Source organism: Cyprinus carpio, chromosome A17, assembly GCF_018340385.1.
Source record: "Cyprinus carpio isolate SPL01 chromosome A17, ASM1834038v1, whole genome shotgun sequence".
NCBI classification, from domain to species: Eukaryota; Metazoa; Chordata; class Actinopteri; order Cypriniformes; family Cyprinidae; genus Cyprinus; species Cyprinus carpio.
The window spans coordinates 19,929,765-19,943,091 of NC_056588.1; the positions used below are offsets into that span (position 1 = coordinate 19,929,765).

The following is a 13,327-nucleotide window of genomic DNA, read 5'->3' on the forward strand; positions in this document are numbered from 1 at the left end:
TCACACTTAAGACTGTTTTTTTGGTCCAGGGTCACATATTTGCTGATTTTTTTTTTGTTTTAGTTTCAAATGTGTGATTTTTTTTTTGTTTTATTAGTTTGTTATACCGATTTTTTTTTTTTTGTTTTAAAAAATCCTCTTCATGACCACAGATTCTATACATTACCACTTGTTTTTACTCTTCCCAGGGTATGAGGGTGTCCCAGAGTTCTTCAACGATCTCCTCAACCACATCATCAGTGTCCTCCAAGACCCCTCTGCCCCTCCCCCTCCCGGCCAGCTGCCCACTTTAGGCGCAGGAGAGCGCAACTGCGCCCCGTCCCAGGAGTGCTGCGGCATGCTCGGCAAAGAGTCAGACAGCAGCCCCTGGATCGTGGAGGGCGACGGTGGTCTGAAAGGCCCGCGTCAGAGACTGGGCTGCAACTCAGCCATGTCCCCCAACTTCCAACAGCACTGCGTGTCCACGATAGCCACAAAAGCCTCGTCACAATAACTGCTGTCTCCCCATGTACCCCCCCACCTTGTCCCGCCATCCAAATTGTGAAGACAAACTGAATAACATACAATAATAACTGTTATACTGATAATATATCTGTAATCATAAATAAACTATATTGGGAATAATCATAATGATGTTGATAATGGGCATTGGATTCTATCTCCTATGCCTTTGTACATGTTTTATGTTTTCATTTTCTTTCTCTTCAGTCTAACTACTCAGTACTGTAATGCAAACTTTCAGGAAATCATCAGTGATCAGCAGCTATTTTTTTTTATTACCTTTTTTAATTTGAATCCCTGTGCAAAATTAGTGGATGTTAATTAATTGAACACACTAGGCATGTTGGATATTTACGCCGGGAAAGGTTCAGAAGTTTGTCTTTTGTTGCTAATGGAAAAAGCTAACAGTTGTGAGTGTTTTTAATGACACGGAACACAAACACACCCAATAATCTAACAAACAGGACACCTAAAATGTTTTTGCGCTCTGTGTTTAGTGGAAATCCTATATTGTGAGGATCCACAGTGTATGTTGTTGTGCAGCATCTACAGATCTTGTGACACTCCGTAATCTTTTCATAATGTCCCAGAAGACTTTCATCATCCTTCTGTAAACATCGTGACACCTGACATTTTTCATGTGCATTTCAACGCATCACATCATAAGGTGTTATAAGAAGTTGGGTAAATCCGAATGAACCGAAAGTTCCAGGTGTACAGTCAAGTATCATTAATGTTTTGATCGTTTTATGAAAGTCAACTCTGAAGAGGCTAAAATTCTACTATTCTAAAAGTATTTTTTTTTTGGTCAATGTTGAGTTTGGTTGGACGGTTGCTAGAGGATATTCTGACATTCCTTGTATGCGTGTGTTGTTTTTTAGCAGACGGTCCTTTAAAAGTTCTAATGTTTTGTATATGATCCAGTTTTGAGAGTCATAATTATGACTTTGCTTTAGATTAGTACAGAACAAACTGCTTTAGATGGATGTTAATGTATATGTCGGGAGTATTTTGTCTTGTTCTAATAGCAAAGAACACATCTCTTCCACAGAGAGTTCAGCGCTTTGATTCTTGGTTAGCATTCCTTGGAGAAAAAAAACAAATATACATTAGATTTTTGCAATTTTACAAATTCATTAGAAATCGAATAATTGCTAACTTATTTGAAAATGACTGATGAATGCAAAGTATTTGTTTTATACATCACATAGTTAGTGAAACATTGCATTTGGTTGGGGATTTAAATCAATCTGTTTTATGAGGCAGGTCAAGCACTAATTAATTTCAAAATTGGTTTAGCACTAATATCAATGTACTTAAAACCATCTGAACAATTTAGCAGTAATTTATACATTTAATTCAAATGTAATAAATCCAAAAGGGGATTTGAAGCTTTTTAGGTTCTCTTTTGGAAACTTGTTTGCATGTATTGTATTGAAAGCCTTAGACATCCCACAGCAGTGTTTTTTTTTTTTTTTTGTTTTTGTATAATTCCAAAAATTATCTATGTATTCATGTTTATAAAAGAAATTTCGCCCACTTAGTGCCCATAAAGTGACTTGGATTACTCCTACGCGTTTGAAGACCAACAGAAAACAGCTTGTTTTTGTTCACTGTGAGAGGAATGAATGTGTGGAGATATTTGACGAACAGTGTCTTGATGTGGTAAACGAGAGCGGTGTGAATGAATGGACTGCTGTCATCAGCATCTGCTGAACATTTATGCCACTCCACAGGCCCTAAGCACCTTATGTTAATGCTTTTCTTGTTCTTATGGGGTCCATTTTTTAAGATGAATATTTTCATAGGTACACCAAACTGTGTTTAATATCCTTTTCTATACTAACTCCCTCCATTGTTATGGAAAGCAAATTAAATGGTCATTATCATTTAGATGCAGTTTCGAAGAATATGAGCCATGTTGACTTCAACAACAATTAGATGGGTGTTTTTTTTTTTTTTTTTTTTTTTTAATTGGACGTGTAGCCTCTTGCTTGGCAGGTATTTACTGTATATCAGGAGTGTTGGAATATGTTTATATGATTAATGGGGAGTGTGTTCAGATTAAGTTTGCATTTTGTATACCCTAAAAATGCTCCAAGTCTGAGTCCTTTGAGCGTTGGAGAGAATGACAGCCTTCAACACAGCTTTACCTTTTGACTGTGTACTTTTGCCTTCATTGTGCTATCAAATAGAAAATCTCCTCACCTACTAAATTTTCTGTGTCTATCATTTGTAATTGTTTTCAGGTCTTGTATAAGGCTCTCGTTACATACATATTCACACACCAGGGGCAAAAACCATCAGGTCCATGGGTTAGCATCTCTGGTTACTTCAGTATCAGAATGTGACCCAGTGCTTGACTTTTTGAAAGGGCCATTATACACTGTTCATGCATATCAGATGTGTCCATGCCAGAAGTTCCCTATTATTAAGTTCTCAGCACATGTACTCACTTTCATGTTACTCCAGACCTTAAAATTACTTTCTCCCATGGATTAGGTGCGTAAAGTGGACATTGAGGCACATCTTACTGTTTGAAAGTAGTAAACAGAAACTATGAAAATATGTGAGACAGGGTTATTATAGTTAACCATTAACCAATGAAAACCACTAAAAATAAATAAATAAACCACTGAAACCATAACAAAGTTATTACTTAAACTATAAAAACACTCAATAAATCAAACATGATGTATTAAAACTGAAGCAAAAAATAAATAAACTAAAATGACAAAAAATTACTAAAACTGGCACAGAACTAAAAAATTATAGAAATTATATAGACATTGAATTAATTTAAATGAAATTATATATATATAGAGAGAGAGAATATTTAAATGAATAAAAATTACAAAAAAAATGCTAAAGCTTTAAAATTAAAACGGAAAATATATTTAAAAAATTCAAAATATGGATGAAAACAATAATAGTACATCAATGATACTAAAATAACACTGAGAAAACTTATAGAGAAATTATAAAACTGATTTATTTTATTTACATCTATTAAACACCTAGTAGATAATTATCTAGTCCCGTTTTCTGTGTTTAACGGAAGCATTTTTGTAAGCTACTATTATAAAGGACAGAACCAGCTCAGACCTCACAGAGTTAAACTAGTGGACTGTAGTAGGCCTACGATAAAAGCCATTAAACTGCCCTTTGCGCTAAATGAGCAGGCCATCTTACGCCTTCCTTCTCCTGCTCGCCATTGGTCCACACATTTTCATTCAACTCTTCCTCACGACCTGATTGGTCAGCCTTTCGGTCAATCACTACCTCCGCTCATGATTGGCCCGTCTCAGTTAACTAATGCGAAAAATCCTGTTCTCAGGTTTTGACATGGCACTAGAGCAAAGCCACCCGTCCGATCAGAAGTAGAGAGGGTCGCCTCGTGCCTCGCACATGTCACAAGTAGTACAAGCCAGACTCCAAGCCGATTTACATCGTCTGAACAAAACAAAGCATTCGCCCTAACATTATGCAAACCGCCTAAAGTTGTGCACTTGACTTGAACTGAAACATGTCGTCGATCCGTTTGTCTTTGGCCGGACGAAGCTGCGCTGACAGCGGACTGAGCGGATAAACGGGACTGACAGTGACGGCTCGTCGCGTCGGTGAATGAAGAAGCACCAGCCGTTCGCTTCGAAGCAAAACACGTCCGAACATGGCTGACAGAACAGCTCCGAACTGTCATCTACGACTCGAGTGGGTCTACGGCTACCGGGGACACCAGTGCCGCAACAACCTGTACTACACCGCCGCCAAGGAGATCGTGTACTTTGTCGCCGGCGTCGGAGTTGTGTACAACACACGGGAACACAAGCAGAAATTTTATTTGGGACATAACGATGACATAATCAGGTAGGCACATTCACGTGGATGGTTTTAAGGAAATCCATACATTATTATTATCAGGCTATTATTATTTTGCCAAATGCATGCCAACTTAGTAGTAGTGAACTCAGTGGTGCTAATACATTCAAGCCAGTGTCAGGCTACTTATATAAGTCGTTGCTGTATATTTAATCGCAAGAAAGTGGAGAGAGATGGAGGTGGAAGTCGCTCCGCTGAGGCGCTGTCCAGCACGCCAGGGTGCTGAAGCTGAAGGTGATCTCCGTCACGAGGCTCGCGCGCTGGACAGCGCCTCAGCGGAGCAGCTCACCGGACAGAACGCGTGCTTCTTGTATTCTGCCAATGCTTTCTTTTAATTGTTAGTCCATGTACATATGCTTCTCGCTGCAAGTTAAAAGTAGTTCAACTTTGAAATGCGCGTCTGGAGACATCTGCTTTCTCTAGCATCCCTTTGCTCTCAGTCTGGTGTTTTTATTATTATTATTTATTTGTTTTTGTCAATGCAAAACGCATCCTTTGTAAACAGCCACTTATAGATCCATCACAAATCGCAAAGTGATTGGCTGTTTGTAAAGGTGCGGTCACATTTAGCAATCCACGCGAACGGAGATTTTCGCACCAAAAATCTGTTTGTTTTGAAAGTGACTTCTGTGTGAGCTTTGCTTCATTCTTCGCTTCACTATTGACAAACGATGGACTTTTCTCGATAGGCCTACTTCGAATATACTGTTGAATTTCCCTCAAACATACAGATTCCTCAAGCACAGTACTGAGCGAGTGTTAACACAGACACACGACCTGAAATGGAATTGAACCGTGGTTCCAAGAGTGATAATATTTAGTACAAAGGCACTGGAGCCTATCCTCTACGTGTTTCAAAGCTGCTTTCTCTCACTAGTGTGCAAGGATCTTTAGGAGTGACTGCAGAACAGTATCAGCTTTGTCACTCCGCTCCACTCATCTATGAATATCCAGTCGGCCTTTACTCTGTACTTTCTCAGGGGAAACATATATTACTAGGTGGCAATTCTGCACGAATTTACATTATACAAAAAACTACGATTTTTTATGTATATTAAAAAATGAAAATGTACAAATTCATACTCAGTACAACACAACTGCTTATTTGAAATTATTATTGATTTAATATAATTGAATTACTGTAAATGTAATAACTGTAACTATAATTTGTTACTGTAAATATAATTTGATTAAATTAATTTAAAACCATTTTGAAAGAGTAGCAAAGTAGGGGTGGGCGATATAACCAAAACAGAGTAATTTTATTTCATGGTAACATTATATGTCAAGATATATTGGGCTGCTGTCACTTTAAGACCTAGGCCTAATGCATAGATCCAATATACCAACACAGGTCTGATTTATTTCCAAACTGTTTATGTTCACTTAACATAACTGTGTTTATGTGAATACTCACCTAGACAAGCATTTTGATAGAATTTTGTGTATTTGACCATTCATGTGCAATTAAGCATGTGAAAGGGAACTGAATTTAATTGAGTTTTTCAGTGTATGATGTTTGTCTAAGAGAAATTGTCTAATTCTCACCATTCTTTTATTTTATTTTGAAATATATATCGACACAAAGTGTAACTCCATATCTTACTGCATTACAAGACCTGTTTAGCTTTGTAGTTTAGCTTTAATTCATTAGCTAATATAATATTATCCCAATAGCCTTAACAGTTAATTGTCATGAAATGACCTCTATCTGAGGTCATGATTTTGATGTTCTTTTAAATTACATTTGAAGATCATCCAAGATTTATCTGTGTTTAACCTTAACAGTAATTCAGTTATTTAGAGAAAGCTGTAATCATATGCATGTGAAGGTGCTTTTAGCTGATGGTTAAGGTATTATAATACAGTCACATGATCATCAAGGTTATGGCATCCTACAGGAGAAGGTGTATATGTGTCTGTGTGTCTATTTGTATGTGTTGAATGTGTGTGGTGTTTCAGTGAGAGCTGGAAGGGGTGGTGTTCTGCCTCACCGCCAGTCATCTGCCTCAATTCTCTATTATTAATTAGGTGACAGAGAAACTGACCTTGGTTACCTTGCATTTGTGTGGCTGTGTGAAGGTTCTGGTGAACACATCAGTGTGCATGTGCTGTTATTTGTAATTATGGAAAATTATGTGCACGTTGAAGTGTTTTCAGTCTTATAAAACTGGTTCAAACATGAAATTTGTGTCTATTTACATACATTTACTACCTCCCAGTATGTGCCCGGTGTGCATTTGTGTGTCAGATGTCTCATAGGGACCCATCCATCTCTGGTTACTTCAGTATCAGAATGTGACCCAATGCTTGACTTTCTGGGAGGGCCATTATATGCTAATCCTGCATATCAGATGCATCTACAGTATATGCCCGCAGTGCCCTATTATTAAGCTATCAGCACAGGTATCTAAATACATAGAAGTCATAAGTGATATGCTAAGCATACAGTACAACGGCAAATGATTATTCGTACATTGAATACAAGAAGGATGGATAAACAAAGACTAAAAGAAAAATACTGAACAAACAAGATGGTTTAACATTTTATAATTATTGCCAAAAGCAGCAATATCTCTATAACTGAATTCCTATTAAGGTTAAACAGATATACCTTGGAAGATCGTCAAATGTAATTTAAAAGAACATACATCAAAATCATGGGCTCAGATAGAGGTTATTTCATGACAATGAATTGTTAAGGCTATAATGCCATCACTTACTCTGTTGTAGTGAAGAACATTAATGGAGTAGTGAATTAATACTGCTATTTACTATTTTTTTAGGACTTTTTTAGGTTTGCTTGTATTTTTTTAAATTGGATTTTTATTTATTTTTTATATTTTTTGAATTAAATATTATAATTGGTATAATATATATTATATATGGAATATATATACATAGTAACAGTGGGTATAGAAAAAAAATCACCCCCTTTAAAATAATCACATTTTGATGCTTTGCAGCCTGAAATGAAGACGGACACAGCTTTTGTTTTATCCAGCTGTATTTACTCAGTGCATCTTATAACATCCAAGTGAATGATGCAGTATAACACCAACATGTCAAAAAAAAAAAAAAAAAAAAACGGAATTACTGAGTTCGAAAAAGGATTACCCCCTCCTAAAGTCAGTGATTCTGTTTTTTTATTTTTATTTAATTTTTTCTGGTGTTATATCTTTCACTTGCCTGTTATAACTCGCACTGAGTAAATAGAGCTGGATAAAACAAAAACTGTGTCCGTCTTCATTTCAGGCTGCAAAGCAACAAAATGTGATTATTTTAAAGGCGTGTGTGTGTGTCTGTTGGGGGCGTTATTTTCTATAGCCACCATACTTTGTTTATTCCAGATCAAATACAGATATTTCTTGTATTGGCTGCTCTGAGTTGTTGTTGACACGGGATTGGTAGTTGATGGTGGAGTTGGTTTGTATGCTCTGTTATTTGCCCTTGAGTAGAATGCTCAGTGGGAGGTGGAATACGGAGCCCAGAGCTGAGCTACAGATGATGATCAGCAGCTTGTGTGTGTGTGTGTGTGAGAGTGTGTGAGAATGAGAGACCCTTTCATACCTAACAGACGTGATGCTGTTTATATCGCACTGTGTGAGTTGGTCTGTATCAACTCCATTAAGCGAGCTGTGTGATCATGCTGTGCTTTGCCGAGAACTGCTGATATATGTCCCCGTTCTTTGTAAACATTATGTGACAACACTCCTTTAGGTAAGTGCCAGCATAAGCCATAAAATATTGAACTTTGGGTTGAAACAAGCATATATCCAAATTTAGACACACATTTAAATGTGTAAAGGAGCAGTTTAAAAATGATTTACGCACACTTGTTAGACTCATGGATTGATGTAGTTAATATATCGAATGTCCTTGCTATAGGGCTGAGTGGTATGACAAAATATATATTGTGGTGACAATATGGAGTGTGTATTGATAGAGATTTTGCTACATTATGTACTGCGTTAAGTAACTATATCCTTGTAGTCCAGGACTACTTAAATTTATTGACACATTATATCGCTAATGCATGAATGAAAAAATATAAAGCATGAGACATTATTGATGTTAAAATCTTATGCTACATTCCATTTACCATTTTTCTCTAGGTGAAATCATTCATTTCGATTATTTCAGCACTTATTTCTGTTGGAATCCATGTGATCATAAATGTTATGAGGTTTTTCCCCACACAGATGTCGCAATGTGTTCAAGATGGTCACTCAAATTCATCCGGCTGACCAACAGAAAGCTGCTTGGTTTGAAAGTAAAAAAATTTTCAACTGGATTTCTCAAAAATTTTGCTACAGTGACCTTACCTTTAGTGTGATGATTCCAAAAAAGTCATAATTTTCTGAACTCAAGCTGAATCAGACAGCATGCAATATTGAATTCAGCTCCCTTTTGCACTTGAATGTTCAAATATACAAAAATTCTGTCAGAGTGCCTGTCTTGGCAAATATTCATGTAACATAGTTGATTATGTCAGTTAAGTGAATGTAAATAGTTGGGAAAGAAATCCGATGTCTGTCAAAATATTGGATTCATGCATTAGGTCTTAAAGAAACAGCAGCCTAATATATTTTGACATATAATGTTACCGTGAAATCAGGGGCGTAAATTTTGTCTTACAGTAGGGGGGACAATAAACATAAAATTTCTCAAGAGCAATTTTTGAAGGGGACACAAATAATACAGCTAAAATTGTACTTGTAAAGATAAGTATACACAGAGGAAAGCCTTACTACTTTCATTGTAGCAAGGGGAGACCGTGCCAAATTAGACAACTTTAAGCTGTTGTGGTCGTACTGAGACATTACTATCCATCTGGCAGGTAACGCTTTTATTGCTTAAATAGTGGAATCATCAAAAAATACATTGGCATCATCTGTATTAAAGAGTAAATAATCACTTTGAAGTTTAAGTGAATAAAATAGTCTTAACAGCCGAGTTCCACAACTATTGACTTTTTCTCACTCAATGGACTTGTGTGTGTGTGTACTGTAGGTGATGCAGGGTTGCCAGGTTTTTGCAAAAAAAAACCCCCGCCCAATTGCAACTCAAAACTAGCCCAAAATTAGCCCAATCACGTTTCGAGGGGGTTCCCCGGTAAAAATCACATTCAGGGGAGTAAAATACACGTTTTCGGTGGGGTTCACATTATGAATACTCGTTAGGGGTGCCTTAACCTGCGGCAACAGTGTTAAAGTAGCCTAATTCTGCAGGGAAGACTGCAGACTAGGCAACACTGATTGATGTAAAAGAGGAAAGCAGGCATTTGGACCAAAGCATTGTGAGGCAAGGGAGGGGGAAACTCAAAATGTTTCTAAACTTAAAACACATTTTTGCCCTGTTTGTGTGTTGTTTTACTACTTACAAAGTCAAAATAGCACATTTTGATATCTTAGCGCAGCCATGTTCGATATACATGAAGATTCGTGTTTTTGGGTTCAGAAATGTATGCGTGTGACCATTCATGCGTTCCACAGACAGGTGCATGCTGGTCACGCTCCTGAGGCTGTGTGCCCTCAGACGTCTGTTTGTTTACTACAGGTGTTCAAGAAAATTAAACGGGAGCGGATAAAGATTGGACATGTCGGCATTGAATGACCATGAGTGACTGAAAAAGATGAAAAAATGTATCCATCCGTCTGACTTTCATGCGACTGGAAGCTAGTCAATGTATTTTAAGTGGATTTCTCTGTTGCGAATTTTTGTGCGCACTCCCCTTTAAAAGGTTTAACAGGAATAATGTGTTTGGTGGGAGATATTTGGGAGGCTGAGTACCATGAAAGGGGTTCTTTCTTTAATAACACGAGGATTAGGTGACTTCAGCAACATTTGCGTGATGTTTGGTGTGATGCCAGCATTCACGAATGAGCGTGTGTGACTGACTGACATGATTGCTCACGAGGGGGGGAAGGGTGGACGTTGTGTCTCGTTTAATCCACGTGATCTAATCAGATGGAAGCTCTCTCTCTCTCTCTCTCTCTCTCATGCTACAGTCCATCTGTAAGCCATGTGCACTCACATGCACTTATTTCTAATGTAATCCTTAATCTGCGCTGCCTCCTGATGCTCTTACTCTAATAGTATCAATGAGTCTGACTGTTTGAATGTGTGTATTGATGTGCAGCGCTGTGTGTTTGTGGTCTGTGTTGTCAGTTTTAGCACGGATCATGTGCACACAGTGCATGAATGCCAGTCAAGGGTTTGGGTTAGATTGTGTTCCCTGTATGTGTGTGTGTGTGCTAAAACTGAAGCTTCAGTTGTCACTGAGATTAAATGTAGGGGTTTTATACCTTTCATATAAGCCCCTCTGGGCACACTTGGCTTGTTAGCTTTTTGTCAAAGGCCTTGGCAGCTCTCCACCTAACGTGATTGAACTATTGCTCTGTGGGCTTATAGAGTAAAACCTCCTCTGGAGACAGAAATCACTGCCCACTGAAATACTGTCAGACAGTTGTGAGAATCTCATGTAGTAGGGATGGAATCAGTGAAATATTGGTGCTCCTTTTCTTTTTTCTTTTTTGTTGTTGTAATATTTAACCAATTGTTTAATCACTCTTTCAGGAAAGGATGCATTAAATTGGACAAAAAGTAAAACTAAAGACATAATGTTAAAAAGACTACTATTTTAAACAAATTCTCTTATTTTGAGCATTCTATTCTACATTATATTTCAAAGAAGCACAACTGTTTTCAACATTGATAGTAAAAATTGCTTTTTGAATCCCAAATCAGTATATTAGAATGATTTCTGAAGGATCATTTGACACTGAAGACTGGAGTAATTATGCTGAAAATTCAGGTATATAAAAATATATTAAAATAAAAACAGTTATTTTAAATTGTAAAATTATTTAATAGTATTCAGCTTTATTTTTGTTCAAATAACAGCAGCCTTAGTGAGAAGAAGAGTCTTCTTTCAAAAATATTAAAAATCTTACTGATTCCATACTTTTGAATAATAGTGTGTGTGTGTGTGTGTGTGTGTGTGTGTTATTTTATTTATTTTAATATATTTTTTGTATTGTATAGTAATATAATACTAATGATATATATGCGTGTAATATATATATATATATATATATATATATATATATATATATATAAATATATAGATGTATAAAAGTCTAAAACAAATGCTTGTTATATAGCCAGATTTTTATATAGATCTAATAAAATCCAAATTCATGTCCTATTATTGTGTGAGTTTGTGTGCATATCAGGATGAGCTCACTCTTACAGTATGCTTTTGCATAATAAGCATGCTGCATGTATGTTGACAAGATGCAGCCATGCGTGTTTGAGCCCATTAGAGTGACGCTAATGCTGGGAGACAGGCGTCCTGTTCCTACTGGTTTCACAGTGATCAGCGAGGCTTCCCTCTTCCCAGCAATGAACCGCCCCCCTGGCAGGGAATCCCCACCCTTTCTATAGCAGTTCCAGTGAACGCCACAATCACCCTCTCATTCATTATCCCAAAGCGGCTTATCTGACACATCTCCACACATCAAACCGCCTGACATACAAACACACACCAGCACATGGCAGTGTAAATGTCCTCTCTTTGCAGACTGCTCTTGGACTGTGAGAGGTCTGTCAAAGTGGATATAAGCGTCTTGAGACCAGGAGAGGTGTCCCTTCCTGTGCCTGTTAACCCATGATCTATTGCAGGAGGGTTTCGGTGAGCTAATTACACTATCTGCCTATGCCCCTTTAATAAGGAAGGTTATAATCTTGATTTTATTCTTTGAAAAGTTATTTAGACATGCAATTTAATTTGCTGTTTATTAAAGGTGCACACTGTCATTTTTTGTTAATGTTGTACTGTGCGATATGGCAGTCGTCTTGGGTGTATACTGACACCTAGTGGTGTGAATGCAGCAACTTAAACGCAAACGATGACATTGTAGATTTCCTTTTTCACAGTCAGCCATGATTTATTTAAAACATGAGTGAAATGGTCCAATAATGGAGGTTACAAATATAAAGCGGGTAGTATTCATCTGATCATGTGATCTCAATAGGACAGCCCCATTAAGCATCTCACTCCATGTAAAAAGAAACAGCTTTTATTAGGCTACTGATATGCCTGGAGTATTCACATATCGCATGTGAGCGTTTAAACATATATTTTTTAAAAAGTTTTATTAATGAGGAAAAATTGCTTAATGCAGCTTTATGAAGCAAAGATTAACTGGTCCTGACACAGTATTGTTACAAAAAGCCTGAGGTATAGTTCCATTAATAAGTAATATTGAATATATAACATAATTAGTAATATTATATAACACTTTCATAACACTTTCATTTCACATTTTTCACAGGGAAATCAGAGCAAAAGCATCCAGGCTGATAATATATATATATATTATTGCAATTTCAAATAGCTGTTTTTTTATTTTGATATATTTAAAATTTTAATTTATTTCTGTAAAGCTGAATTTTCAGCAGCCATTACTCCAATCTTCTTTCTTATTATTAATGTGCTGCTTAATATTTCTGTGCAAACCGTGATACCTGTTTTTAGTATTCTAACGAACAGAAAGTTTACAAAAACAGCATTTATTTGAGCTAGAAATATTGTGTAATAATTTAAAAGTCTAGTTTTATCAGTCTAATGCATCCTTGGTGAATAAACATTTTAAAAATCATACTGGGTTGAAACGACTGAACAGTAGTGTATATACATGTTATATACACATGATATACTGCTATCTGTGGTGTAGTTATGACCAACATTCTTTTAAAGTAAGTGTTAAATAGTATACAGTAGTATACTATAGTATAGTACAAAGCATAGATATTATATTGTTTCTTATAAAAATGTAAAGTTAAGTCTTCTAACTGGATAAACTTAATTTGTAGCTTTTTTTTTAATAGGCAACATGTAACTTTAAAGATATTAATATTCCATATCCCATAATATGCGCTA

At 36.5% G+C, this 13,327-nt stretch overlaps 2 protein-coding genes across 2 annotated transcripts in view; both read left to right on the forward strand.

Moving 5' to 3' along the window:
• The window catches only part of LOC109081343 (inositol-tetrakisphosphate 1-kinase-like), a 53,190-nt gene extending 50,473 nt beyond the window's left edge, over nt 1–2,717 (forward strand). Inside the window, exon 11 of the mRNA XM_042774353.1 lies at nt 189–2,717. Coding sequence (XP_042630287.1) covers nt 189–493 — 305 coding nt within the window. The 3' untranslated portion in view covers nt 494–2,717. The remainder of the gene's footprint in view (nt 1–188) is intronic.
• Nucleotides 2,718–3,807: 1,090 nt separating this feature from the next.
• LOC109069912 (echinoderm microtubule-associated protein-like 5) overlaps nt 3,808–13,327 on the forward strand; it is a 72,973-nt gene continuing 63,453 nt past the window's right edge. Inside the window, exon 1 of the mRNA XM_042774355.1 lies at nt 3,808–4,368. Coding sequence (XP_042630289.1) covers nt 4,172–4,368 — 197 coding nt within the window. The 5' untranslated portion in view covers nt 3,808–4,171. The remainder of the gene's footprint in view (nt 4,369–13,327) is intronic.